Source organism: Pan troglodytes, chromosome 6 (genome assembly GCF_028858775.2).
Source record: "Pan troglodytes isolate AG18354 chromosome 6, NHGRI_mPanTro3-v2.0_pri, whole genome shotgun sequence".
NCBI lineage: Eukaryota > Metazoa > Chordata > Mammalia > Primates > Hominidae > Pan > Pan troglodytes.
In genome coordinates, this window is record NC_072404.2 from 87,487,101 (window position 1) to 87,508,195 (window position 21,095).

General features: G+C 39.2%; 1 protein-coding gene across 14 annotated transcripts in view; it reads right to left on the reverse strand.

Moving 5' to 3' along the window:
- MAGI2 (membrane associated guanylate kinase, WW and PDZ domain containing 2) overlaps positions 1–21,095 on the reverse strand; it is a 1,434,944-nt gene that overhangs the window by 109,125 nt on the left and 1,304,724 nt on the right. For 13 of the 14 annotated variants that reach the window (XM_024358207.3, XM_024358205.3, XM_003318553.7 and 10 more), the window contains 3 exons: positions 8,328–8,513; positions 6,191–6,362; positions 493–712 (listed from right to left, as the gene is read on the reverse strand). In XM_024358207.3, coding sequence (XP_024213975.1) covers positions 493–712; positions 6,191–6,362; positions 8,328–8,513 — 578 coding nt within the window. The remainder of the gene's footprint in view (positions 1–492; positions 713–6,190; positions 6,363–8,327; positions 8,514–21,095) is intronic. The other variant, XM_054655904.2, reaches the window with a different exon arrangement.

Here is a 21,095-nt window from a genome sequence, read left to right on the forward strand (position 1 = left end):
CTCTGGATTGTGAAGCCAAGCCTGGTCTTATTCTTACGCACAGGGGCTTGGCCCTTTATCACAGAGTGGCAGGTAGGGGGCCACGTAAAAACTATGGACCTAAAATACCTCCACTGCTAGCATCTATAAAATTTTCTGCATTAGCAGCACTCTCAGAGGTCCCAGGTTAGAGCATTTTTAAAACTTTGACAAGGAAACGTACAAGGAGTTAGCTAGTATTAGCAGGGATTAGTTTATTCCATTACTACTCATCCGCTATTTATTTATGTATTTATCCATATTTATTTATTGTCCTGCTTTATTCTGAAATAGATTTATTTATCCAGCATGTTTCTGAGGATGCAGGTGTTACCCTGATGTTACCAGAACTAGGAATAGAACTTCAGCTCTCTATCCCAGACAGGTACTCTTTCCTCTGCCTCTCCTATTTCATTCCTTGCAGTTCTCTGGAAGCCTTGGTCAGGGCCCACCCTGCTCTCCGGGAGGAGGTACCTGGGGTTGTCTGTAGTCCGACAGAGGGTACTGCCTGGTGTCGGGGGAGTGCTGCCTGTAGTCCAGCAGGGGAGGCTGCCTGTAGTCCAAGGGTGGGGGCTGCTGGTAGTCCCCTCCTGGGGGTTGCCTGTAGTCCAGCGGGGGCTGCCTGTAGTCTGTGAATGGAGGCTGTCGGATGTCTGGTTTCACATCTTGCCTTGCTTTCACTTCCGACCTGTAACTAAATCAATGGAAATGGGATTTACTTTGGTAACTCTGCATTCTAAAGAGACTAGAGTGATCACACGGCCTCCAGAGGTGGTCCAGCCATGACAGCTCACACAAACCACTCCTCTCGGTGGTCCTGTTGGATGCTCAGGATTATGAGAAGGTTAAACATTATTTAAAAATCTCTGACAAATGCCATATTGTATACTTTTTATTTGGCTCCTTACGAAGTCAAGGTAAAAATGATGGTTCAACCACAACCTTGTGGAAAAGCACTCATGGATGTTCCTCTTTGACTTTGGCTATTTAAAAACTGTACAGCCACAGCAAATCAAGGGATTGAAGCACTGAACTATACAAACCAAGACATCAGCCTATCTTAACACTGGTAAACCAACCTTCCTCTCTCACTCTTACTTTTTTCTCTCACACACACCCCTTGGCATATCATTCATTACTTCATAAAAATATGATTGAAGTGATCTCTAAATACATTACAAATACACAATCAAAGGCTATTTTAACCTGCTGAGTTGGGTCTTTTTGAATATTTTACAGAGGTTAAAGGAGTGATGGTAAAATATAATCACCAACTACAAACCAAGCGGCAAGTCATTGGATCATTGGTAAAATTGGAAACATATTACACAGAGGTAATACTAGATCATAGCTATCAAGATTAGCATCAAATACTACTGTGGTCATAAGATGGAAGAGAAGGCAAAAATGTTTATGTCCAACATTTATCTCTTGCTTGCTTCTAGATATTAGTTACTAATGAAATAAACACAGAGACCAGAGCTAGGAGTTTAGCATTGTTTTGTGAATCCAAACTGCTTTAAGCTGAGGGGGTTACTAGTTTCAAAAGAAATAGCCAATCCCTACCATTATGGGATCATTAATAAGGTGAACTGAAAAATTATCACCATGGTATGGAGGCCATTTAATTCTGTTGTTCATTGCCTATTGCCATGGTAACAGTCTATAATGAGCTACCCAGGGATGTAGGTAGATTGGAAAAATACATTCTACATAGTAACAATTTTATCTAAAATTAATTGGAGGGTATGAGGAATTGAGAAAATATTTAGCAGCAAGAAAAAGCTCAAATGTGTCAGGAAAACTAGTGCAAACCAGTAGAATTCTTACCTTTAAAAGAGTCTGGATTTTTTTTTTTTTTAAACTGGCTTACGGTCTTACTGATGCTGATGAGTATTAAGTATTTTAAAAAATCACTTGCCTGAACAATTGCCATTAGTGCAATCTAATATTTGGCAAGGTCACGCTGAAAGTGCATGGCAATAGATGTATTTACTTGGGGCTCCTTAGAAGGGGGTTAGTAATGTAGTTATTTTAATCAACCCTTTGAGTAGGTCCCATTTATTACTTAACCCTGCAGAGGAGAGGCATTCCTTTTATGAGCTGCATAATTTCGGCCTTGCTTTATACCTCAATTGCCCACTCGCCTACTGAGAGCATGCATGCTGAGAATAGAATTATTTAAAATATACTTTGAATAAGATGCTTAACTATGCAAATGCATGCATTAAACAAAAGGAATTAAACTGGGTGACATTTGTCAGTGTGTGTTGGTTCCTTTCTGGAAATAGCTTGTTTGGTGGTTTGGATGTCACACTGTTTTAAGTTATAGCATAGTCACTTTATTTCCATGATCTGTATGGTATTGATATGCAATATCCATTGTGTGCTCAATTTCCAACCAAATGTGACATGAGGTATGGCCAAAGAGGGTGAAATGTAAGAATTTCCCCCAAAGTAATACAAACGACTAAAAATAGGAGCAGATGAAACTTTCAAAACTCTCATCCAGGCCATCAGGCACTTAAACTATATTCTACCCAGTGTCGTGTGTCAGGATTTTAAGTTGAACTACACATTGAAGAATTCTTTAATAAGGGAAACATACTAAATTTTTTATGAGTGTTGCTAACTTTTAAGTGAATAATATACCAGCTAGGGCAAAAAATTATGTTGCTTTGAATGTGTGAAACACTTTAAGGAAAACTCAGGATTATTTTAAAAAGCTGGCTCTCTAAAGTTCTTTTACTTCTGAAAGAAGATCATCAAAACCCTTCATAGCTATTAATTCAATTGCTAAAGAGACTTTAGAAATGATAAGACCAGACTGCTAATGGTAAGTTCTAGCAGGTTTTTTGTGGTATGAAAAAGTTCCAGAACAAAGAAATGCTGCCCATGGTGAGAATGCACATCTCGTGGGCCCTTCAAGAATCACTTCCAGCCAGATGCGGTGGCTCACGCCTGTAATCCCAGCACTTTGGGAGGCTGAGGCGGGTGGATCACCTGAGGTCGGGAGTTCGAGACTAACATGGAGAAACCCCGTCTCTACTAAAAATACAAAATTAGCCTGGCGTGGTGGCACATGCCTGTAATCCCAGCTACTAAGGAGGCTGAGGCAGGGGAACAGCTTGAACCTGGGAAGCAGAGGTTGCGGTGAGCCGAGATTGCACCATTGCACTCCAGCCTGGGCAACAAGAGGGAAACTCCGCCTCAAAAAAAAAAAAAAAAAAAAAAAAAAAAAAAAGAATCATTTCCAGTCCTGAGCATCTAGAGTTCAAAGTCTGTGAAAGAAGTCAGTTTCCAATGCTCTTTCACTGACCTTGCCATTTTAAACTGCAAATATCAATTGCCCTTGCTAGAGAAGGTGAACTCTGCTATTTATACTTAGTTTTGAAATATATTCCATAACAGCTCTTCTGTTGTTTTCAACAAATGCTTCTCCTTGAATAGTGTTTTTGCTTATCTTCACATTAAACATACTTTATGCTTCCTGAGCACACACCCAAAAGATGTTAAAGGACTGAGAAATGGGGAGAAGTGTATGGGTGTCATGGGAAGCCAATCCAAGAGTAAATACAGCAGGAAAAAATATCACTCATTCTAACTCACAACACAGACATTTGCAAGCAGATTGTCATTTTATTTTATCCCGCTCTAACATGGGAACGGGCTGAATCTGACATGTATGTGGGCACTCCTTATACAAATGAAGAAATAGGAAATTCATACCGTGCACTGGCATATAAACTGTCTTAGAGACATCTCCAGCCTGATCTAAAAAAATGGCAAAGAGTTTTCCCTCTGATACCATGGCCATCTTTAAATGCAATTGGGAAAAATGTTTCTGGTACCTGTAAGATTACTGAATCTCTTCATTCATATGCAAATGTGCCACCACCAACAATCACAGAGTTCAGCCAGGAAACCCGAGTGCCAGTAAAGGGCCCTAGAGTTGGAGTGGGCACTTCCTGGGCTGTTAATATAGTAATGGAAGCAAAATATCTTAGAAGCAATGTAGTAGTAGAAGAAGCAAAATACCTTAGAACGCTGGGCAAATATGTTGGTGACTTATAAGCATTTGGATTAGGTCAATCTGAATCCCAGAGTTAGGAATATTTCATTCTGCAGTCAGGATGTCCAAAGACCACTGCTTCTGTGATAGGGAACAAGGTATCCCAGTTGTGAGCTGGCAGCAGATGGGACATGACAGTGGCTGTATCCAGCTGTTGTTCTCCCCTCAGAGCTATAGCACACCAGGGATGAGCTCACCCACTCAAGGCTGGGAGCAAGAGCCATGTCCAGGGAAATCTGACTCTGGAAAGGAGAATGGAATGTGGCTGCGAGATTAATCGACAGCGGCAAGAAGAGTCTGAAGCTGGCTCGGGGACTGCTGGGGTGCTCAAGTCCTTCCTCTTGAGTCTAAGATGAATTCTGGGGAAAGCCAGTGCAATCTGTTGAAGTGATAGATGTTGAGAGCAAACACATCTGGGGCTCATTACTGAGACACTCAGGACCTACCCTTCTTAGGGATTGTCAAATTCTCACCTCTGCATCATTTGCTTTATGGGGCTTTTCTCTTCCTTGCATATATTTAAAAACATAAGCAGCTGAGGACAATCAGACATTTACTTTTCTATGAAAGCAAATGGGAAATCAGTAGAATGAGGCTTTGTAGAAATACCACCTGTGGCACAGGGAACACAGTTTGCTTTGCAACAATGTGAATGATGAACCCAGAGAGTTCTGGGAATCAAAAACAGAGTCTCACTTCATCTTCGCCATCATGGGAGGAGAGGGGTGGGAAGCAGATGTTCAGAAAACATTAGAATCATTAAAAAGGCCAGTGAGGGGTTTGTATGCAGAGGTGTTTCTGTGAGTTGTTCTGTTTTTGTTTGTTTGTTTCCCACGGAAAGGGAGAAAGCATCATGGGAACATGTCTTCATCTTTCTCTTTAATGGCTGAACCCAACCCAGGCTCCCTGTTATATACAAGTCACAATAAGAAGACAATGTTGTTCTTATGACAGTCTTTTTCTGGAAGTTCAAAGTGTCTTATTCATTAGTCTATGATGCCTATCTCTAATGCTATGTGTGGAATAGAAGAACCTCATTAGATTGTGGGTAGGAGGATGTAAGGTTGTTATAATCAGTAAAAATGCTAATTTATTTTATTTTTGAGACAGAGTCTCACTCTGTCATCCAGGCTGGAGTGTAATGGGAACGTTCTCAGCTCACTGCAACCTCCGCCTCCTGGGCTCAAGTGATTATCCTGCCTCAGCCTCCCAAGTAGCTGGGACTACAGGCGTGTACCACCACAACCGGCTAACTTTTGTGTTTTTTGTAGAGGTGGGGTTTCACCATGTTGCTCAGGCTGGTCTTGAACTCCTGGGCTCAAGCAATCCTCACACCTCGGTTTCCCAAAGTGCTGGGATTATAGGCGTTAGCCACCACACTGGCTGCTAATATTTACTAATGCCTACAAATCCTTCAACATTCTCCCTACCTCCACATCATCATCATTCTCTGAGCCATGACTTTTGTGGTTCAATGGACGTCTGCAGCCACCTCCTAACTGCTTAACCTGCATTCACCCTGCCAGCCTCCTGTCTGTGCTCTGCAGGGCAGACCGAGAAGCCTTCTTATAAAGCAAATCCAATGATAGCAGTCCTCAGCTGAAGACCCTTCAATGACTTCCCGCTGCACTTAAAGATCAAAACATTAAGTAAGCATGCTTACAAGGCCCTTTAGGGTGGGCCCCAGCCACCCTCACTGGCTTCATCTCACATCATACTCTTCTCCTTCTGCCACCCCATATATTGGCCGCATTTCCATCGTGCATACTGCAGGCTTGCGCCTGCCAGGGGGCCTCTGAGTAAGTTCTTCACTCTGGACTCTCTTTAACATGCTCTTCAGCTGTTAAGCCCTACTCATCTGCAACTGCTCACCATTTCTGCAGGAAAGCATCTCTCTTTGTGAAGGACAGACACTCAGCTATCTTTACTAATAAAACCATATCTATAACACACACAACCTCGAAATCACACAAAGGTACGCACAGCGATTTCTACTTTATGAAAGTCTCTCTCTCTGCCTGTCCTGTGCTGTCCCCAAATACTCCCTTCTTTCCCCACCCTATCACCTCTCAGAATCACAAAAGTCAGAGGAAATTTTACCTATTTTCGTGTCCTTGCAGCTGAAGTGGTTGAGGTGGTGCTGGCTGGGCGATGGGGCTGTTGGGGGTGGCTGGGCTTGGCTGGGCCAGGGGACTCTGCTGTGCCAGGGGACTCTGCTGCGCCATGGGACTCTGCTTCTCTGAGCTGGGTGCCGAGGTGGGGCTGTTGAGCTCTGCGATGGAGAACCAAAGCGGCAGATGCAGTCAGGTTAGCGTTGATAAGGGGAAAGAAGTGACTAGAGGCAGTGACTTTGCCTCTGCTGATGGCTCAGGCTTTGGTTATTTCCGTTTCTGCTAGGTTTTTAGATAGCAGGTTAATCTTATCAAGTTCTAATACCATTTCTGATATTTGTATTCTTTCATTAATGATCACTGCAGAACAAGGCTATGAACAGTATCTTGTCATTCTGCCAGAAGAAAAGATTACCAAAAAACCTCGTAAAACTATGTAAAAAATTATTCAAAGGGCTAAGCTCTAAAACATACTCTATTTTTGCAGCATCGCTTGCTGAGAGGAAATGGATCCGCCACCAGTTTTTGCTTGTAATAAACAGCCTGAAGAGTCTTCCAAAGTATGGATAAGGAATGAACCATAAAAAGAAAAATGTTTTTTACAATCTTTTCCTCATCCCTTGTCAGTCTTATTGCCTCATAGCCCACTGGACTCCACACTTTTCCAGAAAGGAAAAAGAACGCTGGACACAGGAAGAGTCACAAAACTGTTCTATTAAATAATTGCTTCTGGAATTCTTTGCTAATAACATCAAATTTTCAACTGAAATTGACTCTATATATTGGAATAAGGGCCCAACAGACACATTCCAGACTCAGAAAACTGAGAAGCGTTTAGATTTTCAGCGAGCAATCTTGTTTGCAGTTAATTTCCATTGAATAGCTTATACATGTTGGTGTCTGGAGATAGTAGGTTATAAAGCAGCATGGCCATTTTCTTTTCTCTCTCTCTTTTTTTGATTGGGTAAGAAAAGGGAGGTGATCTATTAGCATTCCCCTATGAACTCTTCTTCCCCCCCCTTTTTTTCCCCCACAGTCCAAATCTTTTAATTCCTTCTCCATTTATATCAGGGTTTCCCAGACTCAGCACTGTTGGCATTTTGGGTGGGGTAATTCTTTCCTGTGGACGGCTGTCCTGTGCATTTTAGGATAGTTGGCAGCATCCCTGGCCTCCACCCCCTAGATGCCAGCAGCATGCCCACCTCAATCAAGACAGTCAAAAATGCCTCCAGACTTTACCAAATGTCCCTTGGGGGGACAAAACCACCCCCGTTGAGAACTACTGTTTTATATTTAAAGTCAAGTGGCTGTTTAGCCATTTGCTGCCTACATGTCAGATAATCCTAAAATGGAATTGGGGGCTGAATAAAACAGAGGGTACCAAGTTGTGTGAGCCCATCAGCCTCTGTGTGGGACACTCATCAGTGAGCTCCAGAAATGGAATTCTTCAATATCGTTGATGAGTCAGCAGCCAGAAACTAGTCATGAACCCACTGTCTCTGGAAATGGTGAATTTTTGGTGCAGTGATGTTCACAGCTCCATGACCCCTTAGGGCATGGTTGTGAATTGTGATGTTCACTACTCTTTTGAGCCTCAGGGGGGAGTCCTTGTACAGACAAATTCAAAAGGCTCAGTGGGAATTTTAAATTCTTATCAGATGCAACATTTTCTAAATGAGCTCTCCTTATACCACAAAAAACTTCACGTTTTCAAAATCAATCTGACTTTGAGGAATCCTCTAGAGATTTACTGTTAACATAATTTTTTTTTTTTCAGATTTGTAACTCTGTCACCTCTGTTGAATGAATTCTGACTTAATATAACCATAAAAGCGGGGGCCCACAGGGAATGATTGAATAACCTGGCGTCTTGGAATTCACACTATTTAGCCTGCAATGTCACATAGCTTGACCTCTGAATGAAACAGGTACTGAGTAAACGAGATATGGATTGCAACTGAGTGTGAGTTTTTGCAAAAGTGGAAATAATAATCAACCTCTGACACTCTGACACCACAGTGACGGCAGGCAGGTGCACTCCACGACCCTGGCGGGCAGGCTGAGAACAGCCGGTGAGTGTGTCCATGTGTTGACCGCCTCTCTGCAAGGCTGCCTCAGGCACTCACCCTCCTGAGGAATGATGCGAAGGGTGACACTAAGACCTGCATCCTTGATGAGCTTCACGATGTCAGCGTGAGGCATGTTGATGATAGACTGGCCATTCACTGCTAGGATCCGGTCTCCCACTTTTAGTTTTGCACAGCGATCTGCAGGACTCCCATCAATGATGCGTCCGATTTTATGGGGCACAGCTAAAAAAACCCCAACAGAAATAGGTATCAGGGACATCACCAATACATGTTCTTTCAGTCCCAGCCCCAAAGGAAACAATGAAATGTCAGAATTCCTTCCTTCGTCAGTGTATTTGCCTTTTGAAATCACACTAATTTCTATCAAATGGGGTCCTGTGCATACTACTGAGACCAAAGTTTCTAAATTCAAGTCCTTTGCAGTGATAGGCCAATTCCAAACACAGACCAGGGGTTCTCAAACTTTGGGGTGATCATAATTAACCTAGAGTTAAAAAGACAGCTATTTGGGCCTTACTGGGGACTATCTGAGTTAGAATGTCCAGGCAGGAGGCGAGGACCATGAATTTCTAAGAAGCTCCTAGGGAGATTCCAATATATATGAGTGTTTGAGGACCACATAGAACTTTGTGCCTCATGAGCTCATATTCTAGGGACAATGATCAATAATTTAAGAAAGCTACAATAAATGCCAGAAATTCAATTTCTACCCTTTTATTATTTTATTGAGAGGAGAAAACAAGGAAGGAAAGAAATATGTGTTAACATGGGTAGTAGCCACTTGGTAAAGAAGTTATAACCACCTTCCCACTCATGTACTAAGCTATAAAGGTTGGTGTGTTGTCACATCTTACCTCTTCTTTTTGATTTACTTTTACATGGTGCTGATATCTTGCTAATGTCTGATATATAATGCATTTATTCAAATCTACAATGCCATGGATGGTAAGACACACCTTTATTTTATATGCCACGGGAAAAAAAAATAAAAAGAAACACTGCTAACTAAATAATGATGCTCCATTGATTATAAGATGCTCTCCAACTGTCAAAATATTAAAATATAAAAATGTTTAGGATTGGTAAAATGTTATACGTCTTTTAAAAACAATGTACATTTCTTTTCTTTCTTTCTTCTTTTTTTTTTTTTTGAGACAGAGTCTCACTCTGTCGCCCAGGCTGGAGTGCAGTGGCGCGATCCTGGCTCACTGCAAGCTCTGCCTCCCGGGTTCACGCCATTCTCCTGCCTCAGCTTCCCGAGTAGCTGGGACTACAGGCGCCCGCCACCATGCCTGGCTAATTTTTTTGTATTTTTAGTAGAGTCGGGATTTCACCGTGTTAGCCAGGATGGTCTCCATCTCCTGACCTCATGATCCGCCTGCCTCGGCCTCCCAAAGTGCTGGGGTTACAGGCATGAGCCACCATGCTCGGCCTATTTTCTTTTTACTGTTTATTTATATGTGTGAGGAGAGCCACACACATGGGAATACAGATTTTTCCTAGAAGGTTGACTTCAGTGTAAATGTTTAAGTACCTACCAAGATAACTATTTATGGGGTGGACATCAATAGTATACCCTGTGTAAACCCCCTCAAGGAGTTTACCAAACTAGAAGCCTATTCCCTTTCCATTCTCCCTTCAAGACTGTGAGCCCCAGCTCAGAAACCTGTCAATAACTCTGTGTTGTTGCTCTCCCTATGGAATCAGGTACTGCTTTGATCTGTAGAAATATGCAAAAACACAACGCACCATTCAGTATGTTTCAGGGATGTCTAGTCCTTGAACTCTCAATCTTGCACATGCTTTACAGTGAAAGGCAGAACATTAGCTAATAACCATGGCAAGGAAGGGCAATTAGTGATTTAATGAGCCAGTACCTTGTTCATTCTTCTATTGTGAAAGGTTATAGATAGCATATGAAAATATTGGCTGAGCCTGTGTCCCTGAAGTGAAACTCATCATGTTGGAAACTAAAACACGTTTTTATTTACCATAAGCACTAATGGCTTCAATTAAGAACACCTTACATAGAGCATGCTAATGATCATCTTAGAATCTTAGGACAATCAATGTTTTTTCAAGTAGAAATATAAGAACTCATTAATTTACTGACTTTAAAAAAGTGATGTAGGCATTGCAAGGTATTTAGGGTTGCAATTATAATTAGGGTGAACTTTAGTTCTTGTTTTTGCCCCGTTTCATGTTCAACGGTGTCTTGGAATGAATGGTTCATCAATGATTTGGTCTCCCTGGCCATAATGTGTATATTGTTATCTGTCCCGTGACCTCTGCAAAATTACCTAACTTCTCTGAGTCTGTTTTTCGACAGTAAAATTGGTATACTAATAGCATTGACTTCACAGACTGCATCTGAGAATTAAATGAGTTATCATATGTAAAGCGAGTAGAACAATGCCTGATGTGTGAGAACTGATCTATAAGTATTAACTGTCATTCTTTTTATTACTATTATCTTTTAAATATTTCTGATATCACTATTAAGGGGTATGTGTGTGCTTGTGTGTAGGTACCAACTTGGTTTCTTTCCACATGGGATAAACCTGTAATACTGCTAGAATTGAAGGAACACTTTGCTTACTACAGGATTATACAGAGCAATATCCCCTAAGTATCAACACAGGAAAATAGCTTCAGTTATGAAAGAGATGTGTTGGGTGGATTAGACAGACACTGGATGAGGTCAAGAGTCTATGTTCTCTGATTTCACAAAAAAGACGATGTTGCAGGTCTCTGTAGGAAAACATCAGCTTGTAAGAGTTTATTATTCAAAGGGAAATCAGCATGATTTAAATCTCTTAATCACCCACATTGAGCCCTACACACATAAACACACACACTTTCATATTTATTGAATGTTATTAACCATTTTTCTTCCTACCTCTTATGAGTACCTACCTGAGCCAAGCACTGTGCTAAGTGATATATATGTGTGTATATATATGTATATATACGTTTAAAAAATATCCTTAACAAATCGTATGAAATATTTGATATCATTACAAGTTTACAGTAGAGGAAACTGAAGCATATAGCAGTTATTAATTTGTCCAAGGTCACATATGCCAAACAGGGCTTAGAACCCTAGTCTATCAGATTTCATAGCCTTTGCTGTTATTGTAGCCACCACCCTGCATCTCTTGACTTTTCTGGCTCTGATCTCTAATCTATTACTTGCTTTGTGAGTATCTGGTGCTTTTATTTGATGGGTATAGCCTGCCTGTGAGCCAGGAACTAAACACTTCATGAGTGGTCCTGATTCAAGGATGAGTGGAAGTCAGGAGCTTTGTCTGAAGCAGGTTCTTTGCTGCAGTTGTCTTTTGACAGGCAAAGTGGGAGGAGGAGAGAGAAGAAAGAGAAGAGGAGAGGAAATTGGACAGCTCTTCAGATCCTATTTAGTTAGGATGTCACATCATGGTGTCATTCTTTTGTGTGAAGTAATTTCTTTGGGTTTTAGAAATACTGACTTTTGAAATGAAATTTAAAAACATACTTCAAAACACAAATGGTATTTGGATGATTTTCTGTTTTGACTTATTTATGCCTCTGCTCTCCTCTATTACTGTAGATCATTTAAAATTTATTGGGCATAAAATCCCAAATGTTTCAAAACATAGATTCACACACACACACACACACACACACACAATTTGTATGCTCAACTACAATGATAAACTATTACTTGTTAATTTCCAGGCACTGCAGAACTTGCTCATTTTAAATCCTTATAGCAATAGTGTGAAGTAGCTGTAAAAGTATAATAATCATGCTAATTTCACTATTAAGAAAACAAGTGTCAAAGGCACAATTCAAATCCTTGCCTATGGCTTCAAACCTTGGGGTTACTCCTTTCTTTTTTGATATGTTGGAGGTTGAAAGCAATTTGAATTAAGAAGAGCAAGCGAATGACTATTGAGACTTAGTTTGGAAAAGCTTGCTGGTTGAGACTTCAAGATGAAAGTTTCACTGTAAACAGAATTATTTGCTCATGGTAATAACTTAGTTTCAAAGCCATTTTAACTTTATTAGGGTAGTTAGAATAAAAGCTAAGATAAAAGACTAGAAATCAAAATAAAAGAATGAAAAGTGAAATAAATTCAGTGGTAGACACATAAAATGACTGAGTGACTTGCATAAAATGTAAGTGAGCACACAGTTTAAAAATGTGTCTTCAGTAATTGAAAGTACCTGACGTGGTTTTATTACAAATGTTTTCTATTGGCATTTACTTTAATAAAAGCAGTACTTGAAACTCTTGGCAGCTAACGGCAGCCTCACTTTTCCTTTACTAGAGTTTTCCTTACATATGTAAGTGCACTGAATGTTGATGTACAACAAATCTCTGACAAGGGATGTGCTCAGAGAGGATTCTCTCTGAAAACAAGATGCAGTTCCATTTGCTCAGTGATAAGGTCTACAGAGCCTATGACCTAAGTGCTTTCAGTGCAATGCTAACGGAATTACAGAGCAAGGAAGAGGCCCTGACCTTGGTTTCTATTATTGGGATGAATGGTACTCATTAATTCCCTGAGAACTGATGACTAAGGTAACTGCCGGAGCACAGTCCATTTAGACAGCATGCCTTGCAGACATCATCTGTCAGGCAGCAACATAAATCAAGTCTTTGGATCAGTCTTCTTGACACAGTGTGCTTAGGATACACAGATATTTGGGAAAAGTTGCAGTATGTCATTTGGCTTTAGACGTACTGACATTTAGGAAGGAGACAATGTGTCACTAGTCAGAAATCTCGTTTTAACTGAAAATCTCATAAATTATGGAAAAAAGAAACCCAGCTTTTCTATGTCTTTATTCCTTTATAGATAAAACAATATTGTCTACTTATATTGCAACATGTTTTATATTTTCCCATAGATGAATGAACTCTTTTGGCTCTGCTCAATGTACCACACTTGTTTTGGTAGGAATATTCAGAGATAATCAGTTGGATTGGATGTCCTCTAAGTGAGTTTGGAAGGGCTGGATTCTTGGGGTCTGTAGCCACATCACTACTGAAAGCAGGGATCCTCCCTTTTTTGCTGTTGGATTCTCTTCTGGGACCTTGTATAGTCTACCCCGGCTCCTTCAGTCACTGGTCAAAGTGGGCCGATCCAGCCAATGAACTCCTGTTATTTCTACCTTGGGTCAGTCCCCATAAAGAAGACAGGATGTTTACTTGAAGGACTTTTCTTGCTTTGGTGATAGATTCTTCCTGAAATCCTAAGGGAAGGGATTATTAGATCCCCCCTTCTCTCCTCTTTCCTCATTATTTGTCTTGCTGTTTATGTGTATTTCATTTCAGAGAAAGAAAAGTCTGTGACTCATGTTTACATGTAATTATCTTCTTGTTAATAGATCCCACAAAGTGGAGTTATATGTGGAGAAAGTATTAAACAGGCAAAGTGGATTTTGCATCGATCATGCCAAACTTACAAGAGGGAAGTTCCTGAAATGAGCGTGAGAAAAATAAATACTTCAAAGGCAATCGATAGCATAAACTCTCATTAGCTCGCATTTCCATTAATTTGTGAAGGTTAAACAACATGTCATTAGCTTAAAGAGGCAAAGGAAGTTAGTTTGGGTTTAGAATCTGTGACCTGATGTGAAAATAAATGCTTTTTAAAAGTTGGATAATTCCAGTTGTTTTTCTTTCAATAATATATGTGAAAATTACCTTCTGTCTAGTTTAAATTTGTGGGTTGGAGCAGAAGGGTCAATTACTACATCAATCAACACATTTCGGAATAGCATCTTCTTAATAACAGGCACTATGCTAGGCCCAGAGGGGAAGGCAATAATAAAGCCAACACATGGTATTTGCCCTTAAGAAACTCACTGTCTGGTTGGGGAGACCAGGGATAAATTTATAAAAATACATAAAGCAAAATGCAAATGGCAAATACATGGCAAATATAACGTGCAGCAAAAGTAGAGTGGAGGAGTGAAATCCTGAGTCCAGGTGTAGACTGAGAGAATGGTGAGGAACGGGAAGGTCATTCTGGGGAGGAGGGAATATGTGCCCCTTGGTAAGTGGCAGCTCTCTTAGAAAAAACTTATGAGGGTAAATGGGTATATAATCCAAGGAGGTTTGCGGGGAGACAAGGAGAGGTGCTTTGTGGGCTGGGGTCTCTCCTGCCCTCATAATTATTGGTCCTTGAGAGCTCTGATGTGATGCCTTTAGCCCAGCTCCCGTGAATGGAGACTGAGCACAGAGGAATGATGCGGGATTGTCACAAAGTGTTCCCATCTCTTTAATACATGGTGGAAACTCCTGATCCGTTTTTCTGCCTTTAGAAACCAGAGCATAATATTAATCTTGCTTATTTTCCATCGCTCCTTCCTAAAAATTCTGACTTCATATGTTTTATTGTGACAAACCCATTCAGATAGATATTGTCCCTTCCTGGAATATGACAAGGTGTCCTTCAAAAGAGTTTTCTTTGTCATCATGGGGTGGAGATGTGGGAAAAAACATGTGTTTTGTATTTTAAAGTTTTTTTTGGTGGCAAAATTAAGAAAAAACAGACGGCATGACTTGTTTTCCTCTAGAACGCTGTGAAATTTAGCTTTCCAAAGATGAAAACGTCTTCCCTGAAATTCATAGCCAACTGATATGCAAAACCCAAAATCAAACAGCTGGTGTTTTAAGGATTGCATATTCAAAAAGTGCATTTTCCCCCCTCCCAGCACCCATGAGTCATTCTCTTGTGGTTGAACAGTTTAGCTACCCTGCAGTTGGTAATAAGCAGATGGTCAGACAGGAGAATGGGAAGAAGGGCTCATCACTGGCAATTTGGGAACCCAACTGAACTCACGTTGCTGAGGGCAGAAAGCATCCTATAGATACGATTAACTAAATGGCTGGAGAGAAACACTCAGCAGCCATATATTACCGTTTATGCTTTTATTTTATACCAATTGTTAAAAATTTGCATAGCTAAGTACTGAGAGTAAATTAGTAATTGAAAGAAATCTCACGACATTAGGAATTGTAATTAGCTATGACTCAACTGTTCTATCCTGGAACATGAGGCTGGGTTAAAATGGATTTGTTGTTTGGAAACATTTGATGGGCCAGAGGTCACATGGCTAGCTTCATGTGACCTGGGCAGTCACACAGGCCACCATGCTCAAAAGGGCCTGGTGTTTGGTTTAGTCACCTGTCACCAGCTTGATATTCTTAATAATTTTTGAACAAGGACCTCACACTTTGATTTTGCACTAGACCCTGCAAATTATGTAGTTGGTCTTAGGTAGATCTGTCCATAATATATTTCTTCCTTGCACCACTCCACTGTTCTTAGTGTCTGCTGTGGAAGGTGTAAATGAGAATATGTTACAGCTACCAAGAAAAATCACCAACAAGGTGGGTGGTAGGAAAGGAGCCAAAACAATCCTTTTCTCTATGGGTGCATTTTCCACTCCCCTGTACGTCACTAGAAAAGGCAGTCCAAAAAATTTCTGTTAAGTATACTCTTACTTTTGATTCTTCACATATTTATTGAAGAGGTCTAAAAATTACCTTGATTCTCTTACTCCACTGTGAAAATTATTCTTATAAGTCACTCATTATTGTGTCATTGACAAAGCAACTATTCTTCTGTAACCCTCTTTAAGTAGATGTTAAGATAGATCACGGTATTTCAAGGGGTTCATGTATTCTTTTGATATGGTTTTTCTCCTCACAGTCTGACAAAATGTCTAGACATTAGAGTGGCAGGAAGCAAAGAAACTTCAGAATAGTCATGATACTCAAATCTGTAGGTGTGTGGGGTCTGGGAGCTGGACAGAGAGAATGAAAAAACATTTCCATTTGTAGACACACCTTTTTTCTTCCGTAGCAATACTTTTCATTTTCTGTATGTCCCTGAAAATCACCTTGCCAACTTGTACAATAACTAGCAAGGATATCTTTTTTGACCTCTTTGGGTCTGAATGTCATGATGGAAAATCTGGTCCCACTAAGCCAAATGAATATTAACCCTATTTCGGCAATTTTTGCATTTTTCGCAAAGACTCAGAAAAAGATATGTATTTCCATTGCCCAATAAAACCAGCAACTCAGGACTTTCCAATCAAGGAGTAGAAGGTGAAATTCTATTGTTCAACTAGAGTAATTTTAGTTAGTAAAATTGTGTAGCTTTTAGCAAGCATGGCTTGCAAATAACCAAACAGCAAGCCGATTCAGTAATAATGGAAAAATCTTTAAAGAATTATTGATGTTAAAATATGATAAAGGAATTCTTCCCTGTAGGGCAGAAAAGCCAGTTGCTTTATTCTTTTTAAGAAACAGTTGCAGGGTTGAGGTTTGGTATTATACTTCCATCCCAAGCATGCAAATCTACCTTTCAAAGGGCTGGTTGCCCAATTTTATGATGACCAATTTAGTTCCTGAATATGGGGTTCCTTTTATTTATAGTTTATTACAGAGCCTCATCAAGTTATTACTAGAAAACACTAGATGGTTCTATTATGATAAAAATTGTATAAAAATTTCAAAATTCATATAATGTAAAAGGAGGAGAGTAAACAATCTTCTAGTGATTGGAAATATAACTAAAGCAACTTGATTATTTTTTAAGGTGTCATTTTTATTTTTTGAAGAAGCATTTATATTTAAAACTTGGTACTGATTATTAAGACAGGTACAGTTTAAATTGCCCATTTAAAAAATCGTATGTCATTCCCAAACTAACCTGTCCATATGCATAGAGAAAAATACGTCAAGTATGTACTCATTACTGTGGCCTTTCCTTAATCTGAATAATTTATTTTTATGAAACTCAAGATTTTTGTGATGTTGCATCATCAGCTCATTTCCAAAACTGCTATATGATCTTATTCAGTGTTGCTTAATCTTAGGACCATTTTTCTTTCACTTATAGTCCTATAAGTTTTTTTTTTTTTTGGCCACAGACTCTTTTGTTTCTGTCTTTAAATTAGTGGCTATGTTTTTAGTCCTCCCACTCACTACCAATTGCTCTCAATATGATGACAATTTAAGAGACTTATAGCAAGCTAATTGTTTTCCTTACATTTTCCCTATCTATAGATTTCTTTCCTCAAAGAGCTCTATGAGAAGCGTTAGGCATTAAAGCAACTTAATTGAAGTAATATATGTGTGAACTTAAATAAATTAAACATAACCAAAATGGTTATAATAAAAAATTCTAGTCTCTTGCCCTAACTCTCCCATCCTCTCTAGTTCTGTGACCCAAATGCAAACATTTTAAATCTTTCAGCTGTTTCTTCACATTTCTAATAATATTCCTACACAGCTGTTTCTCATTTTATCAATGTTAGTCAATATCTATTCACTTCCTATTCTGATAGAGGATTTAGCACTCTTCCTCTGCATCCCACTTGCTCTCCTTATCCCAAAGTAGTTTTATTACAATTTTTAGTTAAACCAGTTATCATTGTTTGTGGTTTTACTATGTAAATCTTGTTCACTGAAGCATTTATGATTTCGTTTATTTTCTTGCACAGTTTCTTTCCTTCTTTCGCTACTTCTAATCAAGGTTTCTGATTGTGTCTTTTTCCTCACATCATTAATTGCTTCCCCAAAAGCTGTTAAAATCATCAATTTAATTTATTCCTCTGAAGACTTTCCTCCCAGACGTAGGTAGTTTGCTCTCCAGTCTGCTGGACAGTGCCATCGTGGGGATTGTTGTTGCACTCCAAGGTGGACTCTGTGTCAGTTTTTCTGATTCACTTTTTATTTATTTTTTGTTATTTTAATTTCTGAGATACACGTGCAGAACGTGCAGGTTTGTTACATAAGTATGCGTGTGTGCCATGGTGGTTTGCTGCACTTATTGATCCATCATCTAGGTTCCCTCCACTTGCTCCCCTGCCCCCCATGTGCTCTGGTGTGTGTTGTTCCCCTCCCTGTGTCCATGTGTTCTCATTGTTCCACTCCCACTTATGAGTGAGAACATGCGGTGTTTGGTTTTCTGTTCCTGCTGATTCACTCTTTCATTTTGTTGAAGCATATCCTACAGCAGCTTTCTAAGAAATTATGCAGGGATAAAACCAATTTTTCAATTCTTAGTGTTTGAAAATACATTTATTTTTACCTTCTTTTGATTGAATTCTGGCTTAGAATTCTAGATTGTATGAAACTCCTAGACTGAAAAAATGATTTTTCTTCAGAAACTTACAGGCACTGCTTTATTGTCTTCTAGCATCCAGCATTACTATTGAGAGGCCTGAACCCATTAGGATTTTTGCTCCTTGTATGTGATATACTTATATTACCTTTTCTTTTTGAAAATTGTTAAGATTTTTCCCTGTACTTTTTTTTTTGTTTTAAATTATTGCAATGGTGCATTTTGGTATGGTTCTTTGTCAGTATGGAGACTTGTTTCCTTTAGTTTGGTTTTGTGAACTTTTATTATACTATTTCTTTGATAATTTCCATTCTGTTTTTCTGGTCTCTCTTTCTGCAACTCTCATTAGATATTGGCATCCCGGATTGGTCTGCTGCCTCTCCTATAGGTCATAAGGATTACGCCCTCATGGTAGAATTAGTACCATGTACCATTATAAAAGGGCAAATTTGGCCCCCTGTTGTTCTCTTTTGGCCCTTCCTCCTTTTGCCATGGGATGACACAGCAAGAAGGCCCTTGCCAGATGCTGGCACCTTATATTAGACTTTCCAGCCTCCATAACTGTGAACCAATATATATCTGTTCATTGTAAATTACCCAGTCTGTGGTATTCCACTATAACAGCACAAAGTGGACTAAGATGGCTACCTCCTTGCTGTATCCTCATATGTTGGAGTGAGAGAGCTCTGGTCTTTTCATCTTCTTATGAAGGCACCAATCCCATCATTGGGGTACCACTCTCATGACCTTATCTAAACCTAACTATCTCCCGAAGGCCCGTCTCCAAGCACCATCACATTGGGAATTAGGGATTCAACATATAGGTTTTGGAGCAGGAGACACAAACAGTCAGTTTGTAGTAAATATCATATCATTTTATGGCTATAAATAAGTTTTTGAAGCTTTCTTTTCTTCCCTGAATTATCTTTATTTCTTTTATTTTCTTTCATTTCTTTCATATTTGCTTGCTTTATTATTTTAAACATAAAAATTTCATGGTTGTTTTATTCCATTCTGTCCCGAGTATTTTAGGTTCTGGGCCTCCCTGAGTTTCTAAAGAAATGAGTGGGTCTGGGTTATTCATATCTATTTTAGATTTTCTCTGCCCTGCTGAGTTGTCACTTTTTTGTCTTTGAAATATCTTGACCACTCCTGCCCACTCCTTTTCTCATTCATTCACTATTACTACTTGGGGTCTAAGAAATGAGACCCCAAGTAGTTATAATTTACTACTATCAATTAGAAATTAGAAATATCTTTAGTAATTTTTAATCAGTTTTTGCAATCAATATTTTGGTGTCCCAGTTAGAGATTTGGAATCTGTTTGGAAAAAAAATTAAAGTTTTATGTACCCAACGTTTAAAAGCCCTGTTGTCACTTGTAGCCTTGAGAGATAAAAACATAAAGGACAACTTGTTTCTTTTCAAGTATTCAGAAAGTGTCATAAAATTACCTTTCATCAACTTCAGGTTTAGGGTTAAAAATGTTCAATAAAACTACACTTTCTTTCTCTCCTCTGTGTCTCTTGACTACCTTTGAAGCACTTTTCACACCCATCAATGTACTTGGCTCTGAGTAATTTCTCAGCAGGCCCAATAGAAATGGTTGATAGTTACAAGCAGGTGTTGCTGACAACTCATGTTTCTCATTTTTCAGATCCAGTGTATTTTATCTCTGCCATCTCCTTTTTCCTTTTATAGCTTCTGAAATTGTGTTTTGTAAAAAGTCACTTGGCTATCTTCACACAGTTTCCTTGTTACAATAGGTAAATGTCAAAAGTGATCAGATGCAATATCAGACTTCCACTGAATTCCCCCAAGCCCTCCGGCAGATAATAACTTTTTGCAATATTTTCTTAATATAAATGGAAACAGATACTAACCCAGGCAAATGATCCCTCCTGAGCCAGCTGTCCTTTTCAATATATTATCCAGAAGATTACATGAATATTTATTGGCCCTCCAGTTACACATACAAGCCAAAGTTCCACTAACAGTGTATATAGTATGTTTTAACCTGAAAGAATGCAATTTCGCATGACTGGATAAAATTAAATATGAACAGACCCTCAAGCAAAGTGTTCAGGAGCTAGAAGATCTTGATCATATATTAACTTTGAAAACAACTTGCAGTGTGACCTCTGAATGGTCAAATAAATTATGTCAGTTCCCTGACTTGAAAAGTGAGACCATCACCACATGTGGTCTCTCTTTCTTATCCTTATCTTTCTTACCCAAGTATTGCACATTTTAACTTCATTTGGATTTCTGCTTATATGTACTTTCTCTCATGACTTATATTTTAAAGTATTATAACTATATGTGTTTTCAGTTTTACTAAGCAAATATACATTTCCATAATTTTATTTGAGACTATCATCACAAAATGACTTTTATTACGCTAACGTAAGAAATGAATGGGAAATAAAAAAGGATTGAAGAGATTCAAAACGTGTTTTGTTGTCCATAATGAAATGCCAATTATACTGGAGGGGGAAGAGACTAAAAGTGAAAAAAAACTCCTTGGCAAAGATATGCAGATGGAAAAAAGCACACTAACGATCTTCAATATCATTAGTCTTTAGAGAAAAATGCAAACTAAAACCAAAATGATTTGAGAGGCTGAGGCAGGAGGATTGCTTGAGCCCAGGAATTCAAAACCAGCCTGGGCAACA